Below are 18,324 nucleotides of genomic sequence, written 5' to 3' on the forward strand. Positions count from 1 at the left end.
AGAAGTGGCGCTGTGGCTCAAGTGGTAGAGTGCTTGCCTTGAGCTGAAGAGCTGAGGGACAGCGCCCAGGCCCAGAGTTCAGGCCCCACGACCAGACCAAAAAAAAAGGCTTGGACTGGGCTGGGAATATGGCTTAGTGGTAGAGTACTTGCCCTGCATACATGAAGCCCTGAGTTCGATTCCTCAGTACCACATAAATACAAAAAGCTGGAAGTGGCGCTGCGGCTCAAGTTGCAGAGTGCTAGCCTTGAGTAAAAAGAAGCTCAGGGACAGTGCCCAGGCACTGAGTTCAAGCCCCAGGACTGGCAAAAAAAAAAAAAAGGCGTAGAGAAGAGCATTGCCTACAGTTGCTGTTGGCGTAGGGGAGTGACACTCTTCCCTGTGTTTCCAGTGGGTTGTGTGTGTGCACTCGTGTGTTGTAGGGCTTGCGCTCAGTGGGCACTGTCCCTGGACTTTTTTGCTCAAGGCTAGCACTCTTAACACTTGAGACACAACCCTACTTCCAGATTTTTGTTGTTGTTAGTTAATTGGAGATAATCACAGATTTTCCTACCTGGGCTGTCTTTGAACCATGATTCTTAGAGGTCAGCCTGATGAGTAGCTAGGATTACAGGCATGAATCAGTAGCACCTGGCTTCCTTTCATTGTTTTTATACTAGGTATAGTATATATTTTCTGTTATGAAAATTAAACCTGCCCACTGCCAGTGGCTCACGCCTGAAATCCTAGCTACTCAGGAGGCTGACTGCAGTTCAAAGCTAGCCTATTAGGAAAGTCCGTAAGACTTCTTATCTCCAGTTACCCATCAAAATGAACATGGAGCTGGGGTAGAGCACCAGCCTTGAGCAAAAAAGCTAAGGGTCAGCATGTAGGTCCTTAGTGTAAGCCCTGGTGCTGGCACACTAAATAAGTATGTAAATAAATAAGAAGCTGGTCTGCATGATGTGCTGTTACAGCTTGTCTGTCTGAGCACACCTGTCTCTGCCACTCCCCCACGTGCATGTGTGCAATCACACATGTGCACACATATAGTTGTGAGGTGGTGATGTACATGAATTGTCAGGTTGCCTCGCAAGCTTAGGAGAGCCAGCTGGCAGCCCACAGGCTTGTTTCAGAGGTCCTGCCCCTGTCCTGGACGTAGTTCCTATTAGATCAGCTGCCTTTACTGAGAGCCCTAAGAAGCCAGAGAGGCCGTCATACCCTCTGCTCCATTGCAGTGTGGGGCTGTCCCTTCTCATGGCTGTCGTTCTGTTCTAGTGTGTGGCCCATAATGCCCTGGAGTGTGCACGAGCCATTTATGCCTATGCCCTGCAAGTGTTTCCCAGCAAGAAGAGTGTGTGGCTACGAGCTGCATACTTTGAGAAGAACCATGGCACCAGGTAAGACTCACTTGCCCCTGTGTAATTAAACCCTCCACCCCTAGTTCCTGCTTGTCTGGTCCTGAATTTTTTTTTTTTTTGGTCAGTCGTGGGGCTTGAACTCTGGCCCTGGGGGCGCTGTCCCTCAGCTCTTCAGCTCAAGGCTAGCCTCTACCACTTGATCCACAGTACCACTTCTGGTTTTCTAGTGGCTTATTGGAGATAAGCGTCTCATGGATTTTCCTGCCCAGGCTGGCTTTGAACCCTGATCCTCAGCTCTCAGCCTCCTAAGTAACTAGGATGACAGGCGTGAGCCACCGGCACCTGGCTTGGTCCTGAATTTAAACCTCACTTTCCCAAAGATCTTCAAGTGATGCCATTTGAAGTCTGAGCCTCTGTGCTGAGGGGACTGGTTGTGGTGAGGGCAGAATGCTTTTATGGCCCTGGAACTTTGCAGCTGGCTTGATCTTTATAGCCCTCTTGTGATAGGATTATCACTGATTTATAACTGAGAAACAGGCATCAAGGAGGCCTGCCCTATCTAAGTGCCCCATGGCACTTAGGAGTGCCTGGATGCAGGCTTGAGGTGGAGCTGCACAGTCACTGCCAGGGCGGCTTCAGCTGTGGGCGGCATGTCTAGGTCCATGCAAGCTGTTTTTCATTTGAGTTGTGCTGACTCGGGGTTTTGGCTGGTTTTGTACACAGAGGAGGTCCTTGATAATTTTCTTTAATTGTGCGCCTTAATTGAAAAAACCTTTTGGGTCTGCCTTCCTGGCTGTAAATGTTGATTAAATTAGGCATTGCAGTTTCTTGTTTTAAGTGGCATCAGCTACCCCAGACACCCTTCATCCACCCGCTCCAGGGTCCTCTTCGTGCCTGCGCTGCTCCCTGTGCCGGGGGGCACAGGCCCTGCTGGGTTTACTGAGGTTGCAGCTGGGAATATTGAGCCTTTTCTTTTTTGGCGTTGTTTAGTATCAGTCTCTTTAAGGCCTTGTTTTTACCCTGCCAGCTGGTTTGGTGTTTCAGCATTAACTCCTTATGGGGACATTTTTAAGTGAGCTTGATGGCTCACCCTGTAGAATGTCATTTAGAATAGTCTGCCAAGGGGCTGGGAAGGTGGTTCAGTGGTAGAGTGCTTGCCTCCCATGCATGAGGCCCTGGGTTCGATTCCTCAGCACCACATAAGTAGAAAAAGCCAGAAGTGGCCCTATGGCTCAAGTGGTAGAGTGCTAGCCTTGAGCTGAAGAACTGAGGGACAGCGCCTAGGCCCAGAATTCAGGCCCCACAACCAACAAAAGAGAGAGAGAGAATAGTCTGCCAAGAGGGCAGACTCCTCTCCTGACAGACATGGTTGAGACCTCGTGGCAGTGTTCACGCTGACCACTCAGAGGCTCAGTGGCCAATTCTTTCTCTTGGTGCTGAGTCATAAGATGATGGTGGAGAGTAAGTAGTACGTGGGATCTACCATGCTCTAGGGAGCCTGGTATTATACTAGCAGGCTGAGTTCCCTGTTGTGTGACTCTGGCACACTTGCTGTGCTGCTGCCTGACACCTACAGAACTCTTTAAAGAGTCCAGGGATTTTTACACCTGCAACCCAAGGCTGGCATAGTGACCTAAAATCACTTTCTTTCAGTAAATACTTTTTTGGGGATGCCATAACAGAATTAGCAGTCTGTCTATCAGTGGACCTGGGGGTATCTTTTAGGGTTCAAGAAACCCATGTTATCAGTCCTCCAGAACACAGTCTAATAGGCTCTGCTATTTAAACAATGTGATGCTTTGTAAAACCCTCCTCAGTAGTTGATTTTTAGAATCTTAATGGAGAGGAAAGATTTCCCCACACTGACCCCATTGTAAAATCTGGTAAATCATTTATAAAGCCGCACTTTGGAGTAGTAACTGTCTTCTCAGCTGTGTGCTCTGGTTTATGGCCCTGGCTCTGGTAACCATGGCCTCTGTCTTGCAGGGAGTCTCTGGAAGCACTTCTACAGAGGGCTGTTGCCCACTGCCCAAAGGCAGAGGTGTTGTGGCTCATGGGTGCGAAGTCTAAGTGGCTAGCTGGGGACGTCCCTGCTGCCAGGAGCATCTTGGCCCTGGCCTTTCAGGTGAGTGAAAGGCTGCCTGTGCTAGAAAAGCTGTGTATGAAGACCCAGCAGCTACCACTGGCGCCTAAGCACTTCCCTGGGCATAGCCTTGAGATGTACACAGTGAGAGGGGCCCTGGAGCCTGTGGGTAACCAGGGCTGTGGGGCCAAGGACACAGGCTGGACTTTCCAGACCAAAAGACACAGGTCTCACATGGGTCACCTAGGTGTCCCTGAGTAAGTGGAGCTCCATTCAGGTAGATTTGCTAAGCCCGACCAAAACTGATGACTGTTGTAAACTATGCAGTGGGTTTTTTGTTGTTGTTTTTTTTTTTGTCAGTCGTGGGGTTTGAACTCGGCCTGGGTGCTATCCCTCAGCTCTTCAGCTCAAGGCGAGTGCTCTACCACTTGAGCCACTGTGCCACTTCCGGTTTTCTAGTGTTTATTGGAGATAAAGAGTCTCACGGACTTTCCTGCCTGGGCTGGCTTTGAACCATGATTCTCAGATCTCAGCCTCCTGAGTAGCTAGGATTACACATGTAAGCCACCGGCGCCTGGCGTCTGCAGTGTTTTTTGTGTGTGCTGGTATTGGCACTTGAACGCAGGGGCTAGAGCTCTACTATTTGAGCCACAGCTCCACTTCTGGATTTTTATTTTATTTTATTTTATTTTTCGTCGGTCTTGGGTCTTGAACTCTGGGCATGGGCGCTGTCCCTCAGCTCTTCAGTTCAAGGCGAGCGCTCTACCACTTGAGCCACAGCGCCACTTGCAGCCTTTTCTGTGTATGTGGTACTGAACCCAGGGCTTCATGCATGCAGGGCAAGCACTCTACCACTAAGCCACACTCCCAGCCCTGTGCAATATTTTTAAAGTTCCTTATTTAAATGTTATTGTCACGTATAATATTCTAGTAGCTTATGACAATATGAGTATTCAATGGTTTTATGGCATACTCTTCATTTGTAAATGTCAGGTTTTGTTGTTGTTGCTGGTGGTGGTCATGGGACTTGAACTCTGGGTCTGGGTGCTGTCCCTGAGCTCCTCAGCTTGAGGCCAACGCTTTACCACCTGAGCCACAGTACTACTTCTGTTTTTCTGGTGGTTAATTAGAGATAAGCATTCATGGACTATGCTGCCCTGGTTGTCTTTGAACTGCAGATCTCAGCCTCCTGAGTAGCTAGGATTACAGGTGTGAGCCACCAGCATCTAGCTAATGTCAATCTTTTATTGTAGTCCAGGATAACATAATAAAGCTTAGTCTTGGGGCTGGGAAGGCAGCTCAGTGGTGGAGTGCTCGCCTAGCATGTATGAAGCCTTGGGTTCCATTCCTCAGCACCACATTAACAGAAAAAGCCAGAAGTGGCTCTGTGGCTCAAGTGGTAGAGTGGTAGCTTTGAGCAAAAAAGAAGCTCAGGGACAGTGCCTAGGCCCTGAGTTCAAGCCCCAGGACTGGCAAAAAAAATTTTTTTTAATAAATAAAGCTTGGTCTTCCTTATTAAAATACCACAGGAGGGATTGGTCTGGGTGACTTTTTTTTTTTTTTTTTTTGGTTGGTTGGTTGTGGGGCTTGAACTCTGGGCCTGGGCACCATCTCTCAGCTCTTCAGCTTAAAGCTAGCGCTCTACCACTTGAGCCACAGTGCCACTTTCAGTTTTCTGGTGTTTCATTGGAGATAAGAGTTTCACTGGCAGCCTGGCGCTGGTGGCTCACGTCTGTAATCCTAGCTACTCAGGAGGCTGAGATCTGAGGATCACATCTCAAAGCCAGCCCGGGCAGGAGAGACCATGAGACTCCTATCTCCAATAAACCACCAGAAAACTGGAAGTGGCGCTGTAGCTCAAGTGGTAGAGTGCTCGCCTTGAGCTGAAGAGCTGAGGGACAGTGCCCAGGCCCAGAGTTCAAGCCCCATGACCGCCAAAAAAAAAGTTTCACTGGCTGGCTTTGAACCATGATCCTTAGATCTGAGCCTTCTGAGTAGCTAGGATGACAACTTGGATGGCTCCTGGCTGGGTCACTCTTTTGTTCAAGCTACTTCCTGGAGTGAACTCAGAATAAACAGAGTAGTTAGTATCCTCCTTAATTCATGCTGTGACCAAAGGAATCCCTGAGATGCCTGCCTTGCTTGTTACCAGGGGGCTGCTGCTTAGGCTATGAGGTGGATGTTTTGCAAAAGGCCAGTGAGTGGCTGTACTGATTGGTACAGTGGAGACCAGCTCGAAGGGGCTTTAAGAGCAGTTGTATGTTCCCTAAACTCTGAATATAGTTCAGTTCCTTTGGCAGCTCTTTCTTTCTTTCTTTTTTGTTGGTTGTGGAGCTTGAACTCTTGGCCTGGGTGCTGTCCCTCAGCTCTTCAGCTCAAGGCGAGTGCTCTACCACTTGAGCCACAGCACCACTTCCAGTTTTCTGAGTGGTTTATTGGAGATAAGAGTCTCACAGACTTTCCTACCTGGGCTGGCTTTGAGATGTGATCCTCAGATCTCAGCCTCCTGAGTAGCTAGGATGACAGGATTACAGCCACCTGCGCCCGGCCTCTTGCCAGGCCTGCCTGCCTCACCAGCAACACCCTAGCCATCCATCTGCCCTGCCTGTATGAGTACACTGTGGATGCCGAGGGGAAGGAATGAGGTTAGGTGTAGCTGGTCACACAGGTAGGATGTGTGGGCCTGGGTGCTGTTCCTGAGCTTTTTACCACTTGAGACACAGCTCTACTTCCTGTTTTTGGGTTATTAATTGGAGATAATAGCTCAGGGACTTTTCTGCCCTGGCTGGCATATCCTACATGTCTTACATGTATGATTACATGTGTGACATGTGAATGGTTTGGGTGGATCCCAGAGAAGATGGCTCCTACAGCTGCTATTATTACTAAAGTGCTGTGTATTAGAATGAAAACAGACATGTTTTCAAGTGACCTTGGGTTTGTGTCTGGAGTATATGGCCTGTCTTCTACTCTGGGCAGGGTTTGGACCACACCATTCCTACCAGTCCTGTAGTAGAGTGAAACTGGCTCAGTCCCTGGGCTACCTGCTTTGCTTTGCTTTTTTTTTTTTTTTTGCCAGTCCTGGGGCTTGAACTCAGGGCCTGGGCACTGTCCCTGAGATTCTTTTTTGCTCAAGGCTAGCACTCTACCACTTGAGCCACTTTGGCTTTTTCTGTTTATGTGGTACAGAGGAATCGAACCCAGGGCTTTATGCATGCAGGGCAAGCACTCTACCACTGAGCTACATTTGCAGCCAACACCTGCTTTTTATTAAACATGATCCTAGCCCTGGTCCTTTTGTGTGGAGCCTTATTGCTGTCTCTGTGCTTGCCCTCCAGGCCAACCCCAACAGTGAGGAGATCTGGCTGGCCGCTGTGAAACTGGAGTCAGAGAACAATGAGTATGAGCGTGCCCGTAGGCTACTCGCCAAGGCCCGGAGCAGTGCGCCCACGGCCCGTGTACGTGGTGGTGGGTGAATGGGGCGGGTCATAGGGTGCCTTGCTGCACGTGTGGATCTAGAGGGCACAGCCCACATTCGTTATTAGGCTTTAAAGTGCATTTTTTCCCTTTTTTTCTATTTTATTCCATTGACTTGTCTATTTAACAATATTCTATTTTTATTGGAAAGTCTCATAACTTGTTCTGATAGTGTTATTGTTTTTCCTTACTTTTTTTTTTTTTTTTGGTCGGTCATGGGACCTGAACTCCGGGCCTGGGCGCTGTCCCTGCGCTCTTCAGCTCAAGGCGAGCGCTCTACTACTTGAGCTACAGCGCCGCTTCCGGTTTTCTAGTGGTTTATTGGAGATAAGCCTGGGCTGGCTTTGAACTGCAATCCTCAGATCTCAGCCTCCTGAGTAGCTAGGATGACAGGCGTGAGCCACCAGCGCCCGGCTTTTTCTTACTTTTTGTGTACATGAAAAGCTTTGAGAAATTTATAAGGCACATAAAATGCAACAGATGGGCAGAAAATGAGCTGCTGCAACATGGAACATGTGTCACCCAGATAAGGTGGCAGGTGCTTTGGGAGCAACTCCCCCGTGCAAAAGCGCAGGTCTGTTTTGCAGGTGTTCATGAAGTCTGTCAAGCTGGAGTGGGTTCTGGGGAACATTGAGGCTGCACAGGAGCTGTGTGAGGAGGCCTTGAAGCACTATGAGGACTTTCCCAAGCTGTGGATGATGAAGGGGCAGATTGAAGAGCAAGGAGAGCTGATGGAAAAGGCTCGGGAGGCTTACAACCAGGGCGTAAGTGTCAGCGGGGACACCAGACCCCAGTTGACCCCAGGACACTGTCCCTAACCCCCGAGGACATTTGGAGGGCTAGATGTCAAGACTGAACCTTGCTTCCCTCGCTATAGGTTCTGTCTTTTCCCTTGGGATGCATGTCATATAGCACACCCAAAGCTAAGGTAGTGTCTACATCCTTGGGCACAACCATACACTGTTAACCCCTGCACACTTAGACATGTGTTTAGCACAGCCCCATCTGTGAAGCAGAGTAAGCAGGTGTGATGTGCCGGTCGCTAGACCAGCCTGCAGCACTCTCATATGAGGCTGGTCATAGCTGCCAGTCCCTCGTGGACACCAGCTAAGCTCTTTTCTTCCTTGGTCTCTTGGCCTCAGTTGAAGAAGTGCCCCCACTCTACACCGCTCTGGCTCTTGCTTTCCCGGCTCGAGGAGAAGGTTGGGCAGCTGACCCGCGCTCGAGCCATTTTGGAGAAATCTCGATTGAAGAACCCAAAGAACCCTGGACTGTGGTGAGTCCTGGGCTAGTGGCCCGGCTCTCCTGTCAGGAACTGTCCTCACATGGCCCCTCCCTCATGTAGCTGGGTCACACAAGCCCACATCCCCCCCGGGTGGGGCAGCAGGCACTGGCTACCGTGAGGAGTCAGGTCCCCGCTCGGGAGAGGTGGGACTAGATGACAGTGGGCTTCTGATCGAGAACCCTGAAGAGGCGAGGAGTTGATGTTAAGGGATGAAGTTGAGAGAGAAGACATAGCCAGGGCCTGAGGAGTAGCTGGGTGTGAGAGTGCGTAGCTATAAGGAGGCTGAGGTAGGAGGATTGTGGGCTTGAGGCTGACCTGGGTTACATAGAGTTCCAGACTAGCCCAGACTGGAGACATTGAGACTTTGTCTCAAAGAATAGATAGATGTGAGGGACTGAGAGGACGATTTTGTGTTGTCTCCGGCTGTCTCCTCAGGTTGGAGTCTGTGAGGCTGGAGTTCCGTGCGGGGCTGAAGAATATCGCCAACACACTCATGGCCAAAGCCCTCCAGGAATGCCCCAGCTCTGGTAGGAGCCTCTCTGCCCCACTCTGCAGGTGTCAGGCTTGAACCCAGGGCCTGGGTGCTGTCCCTGAGCTTTTTTTTTTTTTTTTTTTTTGAATGGATAGTATCTTTAATTTCCTGCTCTTCTGCCTCTTCTCCCCTCCCTCCCCCCCCTGCCCCGGCCCCCCTCCATTCTGGGGCTTGAACTCAGGGCTTGGGCACTATTCCTGAGCTTCTTTTGCTCAAGGCTAGCACTCTACCACTCGAGCCACAGTGCCACTTCAGGCTTTTTCTTTGTATGTGGTGCTGAGGAATCGAACCCAGGACTTCCTGCATGCTAGGCAAGCACTCTACCACTGAGCCACCTTCCCAGCCTGCACTGTTCGTTTTTCTTTTTCTTTGTGTCCTTCTTTGTTGTTGTTGGTCGTGGGGCCTGAACTCTGGGCCTGGGGGCTGTACCTCAGCTCTTCAGCTCAAGACAGCACTCTACCACTTGAGCCATTTCACCACTTCCTGTTTTCTGGTGGAAGTCTTATAGACTTCCTGCCCGGGCTGGCTTTGAACTGCCATCCTCAGATCTGAGCCTCCTGAGTAGCGAGGATGACAGGTGTGAGCGCCCTGAAAGAAGTACATTTCTAAGGCTGCATAAGGCATGCTTGCAACATACTCTCAATGGTTAGCTGATTATTGGATATCTACGTTGTCTCCGACTGTTGACTTTCTTTTTTTGAGATGGGCTTTTGCTTTGCAGCCTTGGCTGGGCCTTTAACTTGTGAACCTCCTGCCTCAGCCTTTTAAGTGCTGGGATTTCAAGTATGTACGACTATGCCTCGCTGTCTCCTGTTTTTAATTTGATACTGTTTTGAGATTGCGATTTTTCTTTGTGTTCTCCTGAGTCAGTAGGAAGGCTGTTCATGCCTCTGGGCATTGTCCGGAGCTGCACTGTCAGGGGATGCACCAGGCGGGTGAAAGTATGGGCCTTTGTGGCTGGCCCAAAACAGGCCTCTCTTAGGGCTGCTTGGGTAAGGTAGACATATTTTTGAAGCCAGAGATGAGACTGAAGCTCAGGTCTTTGTTTCTGAATTTCAGGCATTCTGTGGTCAGAAGCCGTCTTCCTCGAGGCAAGACCCCAGAGAAAGACCAAGAGTGTGGATGCCCTGAAGAAGTGTGAGCATGACCCACATGTGCTCCTGGCCGTGGCCAAGTGAGTAGGAGTTTTCTAGGGTTGCTGACCTCAGCAAGGGTCCTGATGTGGCCTTTTGCCAGCATCTCTGCCTCTCCTTGCCTGTAGTGATGGTGCTGCAGCAGGGTGGGCCCCTGGAACTTGCCGCAGGAGCTTTGCTTTGGTGTTTTGGGTCAGCACATTGCAAGACTGAAGTCGTAAGACATTTGCTGCCCACCTCACTTGGGCACCTGTCCAGGTCACTCCCTCTCCCTGGACCTTTCAGGCGGTCCTTCCTCTGTCTCTCCTGTCTTTGACTTCCAGATTTCAGCTTGTACCACACACAGCCATCTGCTTCTGTGGGTCAACCCAGAGTTTAATAAGCAAAAAAGCCTTTTGCCTTAAGGGGCATCCGCTAAGAAATTTGTTTTCATTTTGTTAGAGTGAGAAATCAGAAGCTGGCACCGGCAGCTCTCGCCTGTCATCCTAGCTACTCAGGAGGCTGAGATCTGACGATTGCGTTCAAAGCCAGCCTGGGCAGGAAAACTTATGAGACTCTTATCTCCAATGAACCACTAGAAAACCGGAAGTGTTTCTGTGGCTTAAGTGGTAGAGCGCTCACCTTGAGCTGAAGAGCTGAGGAACAGTACCCAGGCCCAGAGTTCAAGCCCCACAACCAACCGAAAAAAGAAAAAAAGAAATCAGGCCAGGTGCCCATGGCTCACGCCTGTAATCCTAAGTGCTTCCTCAGGAGACTGAGATCTGAGGATCATGGTTTGAAACTAGCCTGGGCAAAAAGTGAGATTCTTAGCTCCAACAAACTACTTAGAAAAAGCCAGAAGTGGGGCTGTGGCACAAGTGATACTAGACTTGAACAAGAGAAGCACGGGGTGGCACCTAGGCCCTGAGTTCAGGCCCCAGAACCAACAAGAAAAAGGAAAAGAAATGAGACACTTTGAGCTTTGGTCCTGGGAACAGCCCTGGGTCTGGATGTCTTGTAGTACAGAGGTGACCAACCAGAGCCTGTCAGTTTGGATAGATGCAAGGTTCCCAGGGGAAGAAGTAGTTGGCAAGTAACCTCGTGTAGCACCTGTGTTGCCTTACCTCCATCTCCCTATGGTGATATGGGGCGGCGTATCACCCCAGGCTGTCCTGGGCCAGCTTTGGCTCTGCTCTGGGTGGCACTGGGTCTTCGGGACTGGCATGGAAGCCCTCGCAAAGCTGCCTGTGCAGCTCTCCAGCTCCCGTGGCCCTCGCTTCTCAGGGTCTGGCTTGGGCCTGCTTTGGCTTCCTCCCTTCTTCCTTTGTGCTGCTTCTTCCCAGAGTGGCTGTGTGGCCCTCAGATATGGCAACCATAAAACCTTATAAAAGGCTTTGCTAAAGTCAATAAGTCATTCCTGGCTGTTTCCAAGCCAGTGTTCTCTTTGTCTGCTATCTTGAGTTTGCGCTCTTTAAATCATAGTTTATCTAACACCAAGCAATTAAGAACACCACAAGGCTTAAAAAACAATCAAGTTATCAGAGCATGAAATTACTCTGCTCAGTACCTGAGAGTAGTCCAAACAGCTGTCTGGGATGGAGGGTTGCCTGGGCTCCAGCTGCTTTGGTGCTTCTGGCTCAGGAGAATCTGAGTTGTGGGGAGCGTGGACGTACCCCACACCTTGGACCTGCCGTCATAACATGCCTGCTGTCCTCTCTGCTGTCCCCTACCTGTCCACTCTGTGGGAGGACATCATGGAGACTTGGTTTCTAGGGTCTGGCTTCTAGCCTGGTCCACTTCAGTTTGGTCTTGGGAAATCAGTCAGGTATACCAGCATGTGTACTGTGGTGTGAGTACTGAGGGGCTTGGGGCCCAAAGTTTCTGGTGCTGGCTAGAACCTATCTTCATGGGGTAAACAGGAGAGAATAACTCAGCAAGTATCCTACTGAGGAGCATGCTGAAGCCTCTGTTTTTCTTTTTTCTTTTTTTTTGGGGGGGGAGGGCGTCCGGTCGTGGGGCCTGAACTCTGGGCCTGGGCACTGTCCTTCAGTGCTTCAGCTCAAGGCTAGTGCTCTACCACTTGAGCCACAGCACCACTTCCGGCATTTTTCTTTTTGCTTATGTGGTGCTGGGGAATTGAACTCAGGGCCTCATGCATGCAAGGCAAGCGCTCTACCACTGAGCCACCTTCCCAGCCCCAAGCCTTTGTTTTTCTAATCAGAGCCTTAATTCATGTTTTGTCAGATTTGGTGGCATTTCCTCCCATTTAACTTAAAAGGGGAAAAAAATTTTTTTTTGCCTTGAGCTGAAGAGCTGAGGGACAGCACCCAGGACCAGAGTTCAAGCCCCACAACTGCCAAAAAAGGAAGTGTCTATGAAAGCTGCTGATCTATTAATAGTGTGGAGAGGGAAAGAAACAGTCTTGTTAGATTTGTTTTGAAGCAGAAAGAGAAAGGGATGTGATTAGACATCCGAGCTTTTTGGTGAGCAGTTTGGAGTAATCTCCATTTATTCGTGGCCCCTGGCAGGGCCACAGCCGCTGGGTTCAGGTACTGTTGATACCCCACACAGATGGGTGAGGGTGGCCCTGGCAGCAGCTAAACACCCCCCACTCTGAACCCTGCACCTTTTTCCTGAGACAGGCTGTTCTGGAGTGAGCGGAAGATCACCAAGGCTCGGGAGTGGTTCCACCGCACAGTGAAAATCGACTCTGACCTGGGGGATGCCTGGGCCTTCTTCTATAAGTTCGAGCTGCAGCATGGCACGGAGGTGAGTCTTTGCAGGCAGCCCGGCCCATCTCCTGCTCGGCGTCTGAGAGCCCACCAGCGCTTGGAGGACCCAGGAGATAGCAGACCAGCCCATTTTAGCCAGGTGCTGGTGACTCACATCTGTAATCCTCGCAACTCAGGAGGCTGAGACCTGAGGATTGAGGTTCAAAGCCAGCCTGGACGAGAAGTCCAAGCCCCAGTACTGACACACACACACAGGCAGACAGACACACACACACACCCCAGCACCCCTTAGCGCGCACACACGCACGCACACACACACACACCAACACCCCTTAGCGTGCACACGCAGACACACACACACACCCCAGCACCCTTTAGCGCACACGCACGCACACACACAGACACACACCCCAGCACCCCTTAGCGCACACACAGACACACACAGATACACACATACACCAGCACCCCTTAGCAGTGGATCTTGCGGGTGGGAGGAGGGTCATCAGCTGGTATGCTCCCTAAGCAGAGAGGCTACCTTGAGATCCACGGGGCCAGGTGTACAAAGGAGCAGAGAAGCCTGGAGAAGCCCTGCCTGAAGTGCTGTGCGGTGCTTTCCTCAGGAGCAGCAGGAAGACGTGAGAAAGCGCTGTGAGAATGCTGAGCCCCGCCATGGAGAGCTGTGGTGCACCGTGTCCAAAGATATTGCCAACTGGCAGAAGAAGATTGGGGAGGTCCTGGTGCTGGTGGCTGCGCGCATCAAGAACACCTTCTGATGCTGGGGTGGGTGGGCGCGAGGCGCTGGCTGTGGTGTGCGTGGATGGGACACAGAACTGTGCGGTCTGACCTTTATTAAAGGCTCTCATGCAGTGCGCTGGGGCTGGGGTTCTACTTTTCTCCAGGTCCTTTTCTACCCAATCTGGTCTCCCACACCTACAAGGAATGGTTAGGATACTTTTTTTTTTTTTTTTTTTTGCCAGTCTTGGGGCTTCAACAACTCAGGACCTGGGCACTGTCCCTGAGCTTCATTTTGCTCAAGTCTAGTGCTCTACTACTTGAGTCACAGTACCACTCTGGCTTTTTCTGTGCATGTGGTACTGAGGAATCGAACCCAGGACTTCATGCATGCTAAGTAAGCACTCTACTACTAAGCTACCTTCCCAGCCCTGTAGGTGTTTATTTGTACCTGGAAGAGTCATGGGATGCCAGGGCTCACAGATTTTATGGAGGTGGAAGTGTTGGGAACACAGGCTTTGGAGAGTGGGGGTACTGAGTCACAGATCTGAGACTAAACTGAAGGGGACAGAGCTCTCAGGAGACCTTTGGTGCTGGGAAGCTGGGGCCTCTGGAGTCAGTATGGACAACAGACTGCTCTACCGGGGCCACTCCAGGCATGGCATAGGCCCCTGTAAAGATGTCACTGTTCAGAGGCTCTCTCTTGCAGGTGAATCTTTTTGCTAATCCATAGCACTTTTCTTCTACAGTACTTGTAACTTGCCATTATTAGATTGAAAATTAAATACAGGTCTTCCTTGGGTCTCAGATTCTTTTTTTTTTTTTTTTTTGGGTCCGGTCGTGGGGCCTGATCTCTGGGCCTGGGCGCTGTCCCTCAGCTCTTCAGCTCAAGGCTAGCGCTCTACCACTTGAGCCACAGCGCCACTTCCGGCTTTTTTTTTTTTTGCTTATGTGGTGCTGAGGAATCGAACCCAGGGCCTCATGCATGCAAGGCAAGTGCTCTACCACTGAGCTACCTTCCCAGCCCAAGGGTCTCAGATTCTTGTGTATGTGCCCTGAGTTGAAAACAATCTGACTCAAGCCGGGTGTTGGTGGCTCACACCTGTAATCCTAGCTACTCAGGAGGCTGAAATCTAAGGATTGGGGTTCAAAGCCAGCCCGGGCAGGAAAGTCTATGAGACTTAGCTCCAATAAACTAATAGAAAACCGGAAGTGACGCTGTGGCTGAAGCAATAGAGCACTTGCCTTGAGTTGAAGAGCTGAGGGACAGTGCCCAAGCCCAGAGTTCAAGCCCCATAACCGACAAAAAAAAAAGGAAAAAAAAATTGGCTTTGCTGGAAGTGGGTGTGTGGGCTGGGCCAGAGGCACCTGACTAGAGGTCACAGACAGAGGATAGCAAGGGACAAGCTCAGACTGGCCAGGACAGAAATATGGTCATGTTGAATAATAAGCCATGGTTCCTGGAGACCCATTTCCTGGAGAACAGAAGCTGACGACCCTGCAGCGGCGGCCAGCTCCTGACGCTGGCGGGCAGTGTCCGTGCTGCCTCTTGCTCACCTGTGCAATACCTTTCCTGTTCTGTTTAATTTTTTGGTCAGTTGTGGGGCTCGAATTCTGGGCCTGGATGCTGTCCCTCACCTCTTAAGCTTAAGGCTAGCACTCTACCACTTGAGCCACAGCGCCACTTCCGGCTTTTTCTGTGTATGTGGTGCTGAGGAATTGAACCCAGGGCCTCATGCATGCAAGGCAAGTACTCTACCACTGGGCCACCTTCCCAGCCCCCTGTTTTGAGTCTTGAGGTCCGGTCACCCTGAGTAGGACATAGTCTGCTGCTTGGTAGGCACTGGGCTGGTCACCTGGACACCAGGTCAAGGAAGTTGTCATGGGGCCCCGCCACACATTTGTCAGTCCACAGGAGTGGCTAGAAGAGCTGCTGGTGTGTTCTTGTGCATCCAGGAGGCATGAGGGCACCAGGAAACAATCTGAAGAAGCAGCCAAAGTCAGCTGGCCCCCTAACCAGTGAAAACCAAACCCAGGACTGCAACTTCGTGGGCACATCCAAGGATGCCCTGGGGGCTGGGAATGTGGCTCAGTGCTCAAGTGATTACCTAGCATGCACACAGCCCTGGGTTCAATTCCTCAGTACCACATCAATGGAAAAAGCCGGAAGTAGCACTATGGCCCAAATGATAGAGTGCTAGCCTTGAGCAAAAGAAGCTTAGGGGGGGCTGGGAAGGTGGCTCAGTGGTAGAACGCTTGCCTCGCATGCATGAGGCCCTGAGTTTGATTCCTCAGCACCACATAAGCAAAAAGGAAAAAAGCTGGAAGTGGCGCTGTGGCTCAAGTGGTAGAGCTGAGGGACAGTGCCCAGGTGCTGAGTTCAAGCCCCAGGACTGGCAAAAAAAAAGCCCTGGTAAGGCTTCCTGTGGGGCCCGAGCAGTTGTGATACCTGCTTGCTCCCTCATCCGCATGAGTGCTTTCTCAGTCTCTTTGAGGTAGCCTCCATTGCTGAAAAGCACACCTGAACTTTGAAGCTCAGAGCGAGCTGTATCCTAGAGGCTACTCTCAGCCTTTTGGGACCATGAGAAGTTCATGCAGTGAGCCCGGGGAAGGGGCAGGGGCAAGGTCTTCCCAGCAGGCTCCGCGGGTCTCTGTGGGACTGCATTTCCTGGTGCCCACCTTGCCATTCCTGCCACTTGGCAGCAGGGCTTTCCTGACTGACACTCAATCCAGCCCACAGCAGCCCTTAGTTCTGCTCCTCAAGCAACTGCTGGGCTCCAGCCTTGGGTGACTAGGAGTGATTGGAGGGTGGGGAGAGGGAGGGAGGGAGCAGGACTGGTTGCTGGCCTCTCCCTCCTCCCTCCCTCCTTTGCCAGGGGAGACAATTTCCGCCTACCCTTATCCTTGTTTTAAGGTGCTGGGCCTGGTGTAGGCACATTGGTGTAGCCAATCGCCACTACCCTGTGCACTCAGACCCCTGAGGGTCTCAGGTCATGTTCCTGACCTGCTGGAGGTTGTGGAGGAGGACCAGTCCCTGAAAGGCATATGGTGAGCAGCCAAAGGTGGGGGGACTTTGGGGAGACTCCTGGTGAGCAGTGTGGGGGGTGTCCGGTTTAGGGGTTCAGGAGCCAGCACAGCACAGGGAATGCTGCTTCCCCTGTGCTTTTTGCTGTTTCCTGTAATCCGATGCAGTGCTCTGAGACAAGCCTGGGCTTCCTAAAACAATTTCCTCCCACTCTGCTGAGCCTGCGTTTTGGGGGCTGAAGGGGTGTATCTGGGAGCCCCCCATCGGGTGCAGTGGTGTGGCACATTTCTCCAGCTGCTCCGGCCGACGTGTAGACTGTTCTTAGTATAACCTCTACTGGCAGCACGACAAGAGGCCACAGGCGATTCTTAGTCCACCCTTACTGTCCTTGGTGCCAGTAAACCCCAAGAAGGGGCCATGGTAAAATGTCTTCTCTTTCAGTCTGGTGCCCCATAGGAGGCCTCAGCAGCTCTCAGTGGGGTTTGGGGTGTGCGCCAAGTCCCTGCCAGGACTGGGAAGCCCTGGAGTCCTGTCATCTCCCTGGGTTCACATGATTGAGTTTTCAGCTTGAGTTGGCTCCTGACTCCCTCCTGGAGGCCTGGGGCAGGTTTGGAGACTGTCCCCTTGGGAATGGATGCGCCTAGGGACCTTCAGCAGTCTCCCTGCCCCCAGCCAGTCCCTCCCATCTGGTCAGGATAAGGCCTGTGGGTGGGGTGTCAGGTAGCCCCCTCCTCCCCTGCTACCTCTGGGAGTTCCCGAGCCTGGCCTGGAGCTCAGAGCTCTGGCCTTTGTTCATGCTGGGTCTGTGGCTCAGCTGGTTGTGGCAGACCCGTGATAGGAAGTAGGGATTCCCATGCCTCCAAGAGCTGAGCCCTTCTGTCCTCAGTGCCTGTAGGGAAGGCAGTAACTACCACAGGTGCCTCTTACCTTGAGGCCACCCAGGCATTAGCAAGAGGAAACTGCCTCGTGTGTGGTGGGGGCTACAGCTGATAGGTATGAGTCTGAGCATGGCCAGAGGTAAGGCTATTCTGGGCTCACTTCCTACTCTTCCCTATCCACACCAGAACAAGCCCATGTCAACTGTACAAAGCCAGGTGGTCCCTCCAGTTGTGTGTGTATTCACGTGCACAGGCACTGTGCATGTGCCTGTGTACCTACATGTAGCCTGAGCTCAGCCCCAAGTTCTCAATCTGCATGCATGCTTGCAACTGGTACTCTAGTACTTGAGCCAGGCCTCCAGTCTGGCATCTAGCAGGATTAGAGACAGTCTCATGGGCTTTTCTCTCTGGCCTGGCTTCAAGCAGCTCCTCCAGTCCCAGCTTCCCAAGTAGCTAGGATTGCCAGTGCCCCGCCCTCACCTGCCTCCCTCCCGTGTCCACCCCAGCACCTGCTGTGGACTTCGGGGCTCAGTGAAATGGCCTCCTCAACCCCCAGTATAATTCCCACAAATTTTGCAACAGAACATGGAGCGATGTCCAGTGTGCAGGCTTATTTATGGTCTCTGCTTTTCTAAGTCAGGCAAAGGTTTGTTCCAAGACGTCCCTCGACGGCAGGCCTCGGCCGGACCCGTCCTGACCCGCGCTCCCTCTAGGTGTCCCCGGAGGCGGCCCTCTGCGTGCTGCTGCTGGCGCTGCCCGGGGCCTGGCCAGGCGGGCCGGGTCCTGGCTCCTGCCGCGTCCCGGAGATGCTCCACCACTACCGCGCCGTCATCTTCCAGGACCTGAAGGCGGCCTTGCGGCTGCCCACGGCACGGCTGCCCACGCCCGGTGCCGCGCGGCCAGGCTCCAGACAGAACCACCTGGGAGCTGGCGGCGGGCGGGGCTGGCCTGGAGCCTCCTGCCGTGCCAGACAGGTACGGGCCTCCTCCCCAAAGCGCATGGGGACCCCGCCTCCTCCCCAGAGCGCATGGGGACCCCGCCTCCTCCCCAGAGCGCATGGGGACCCCGCCTCCTCCCCAGAGGACATGGGGACCCCGCCTCCTCCCCAGAGCGCATGGGGACCCCGCC

The 18,324-nt window shown here is 52.1% G+C and overlaps 1 protein-coding gene across 1 annotated transcript in view; it reads left to right on the forward strand.

Moving 5' to 3' along the window:
- The window catches only part of Prpf6 (pre-mRNA processing factor 6), a 66,986-nt gene extending 53,443 nt beyond the window's left edge, over positions 1-13,543 (forward strand). Inside the window, exons 13-21 of the mRNA XM_013030364.1 lie at positions 1,258-1,379; positions 3,327-3,465; positions 6,762-6,881; positions 7,488-7,664; positions 8,043-8,176; positions 8,621-8,712; positions 9,777-9,891; positions 12,472-12,598; positions 13,182-13,543. Coding sequence (XP_012885818.1) covers positions 1,258-1,379; positions 3,327-3,465; positions 6,762-6,881; positions 7,488-7,664; positions 8,043-8,176; positions 8,621-8,712; positions 9,777-9,891; positions 12,472-12,598; positions 13,182-13,334 — 1,179 coding nt within the window. The 3' untranslated portion in view covers positions 13,335-13,543. The remainder of the gene's footprint in view (positions 1-1,257; positions 1,380-3,326; positions 3,466-6,761; positions 6,882-7,487; positions 7,665-8,042; positions 8,177-8,620; positions 8,713-9,776; positions 9,892-12,471; positions 12,599-13,181) is intronic.
- The last annotated feature ends 4,781 nt before the right edge of the window (positions 13,544-18,324 follow it).

The sequence above is a fragment of the Dipodomys ordii genome, unplaced genomic scaffold (assembly GCF_000151885.1).
Source record: "Dipodomys ordii isolate 6190 unplaced genomic scaffold, Dord_2.0 Scaffold129, whole genome shotgun sequence".
NCBI classification, from domain to species: domain Eukaryota; kingdom Metazoa; phylum Chordata; class Mammalia; order Rodentia; family Heteromyidae; genus Dipodomys; species Dipodomys ordii.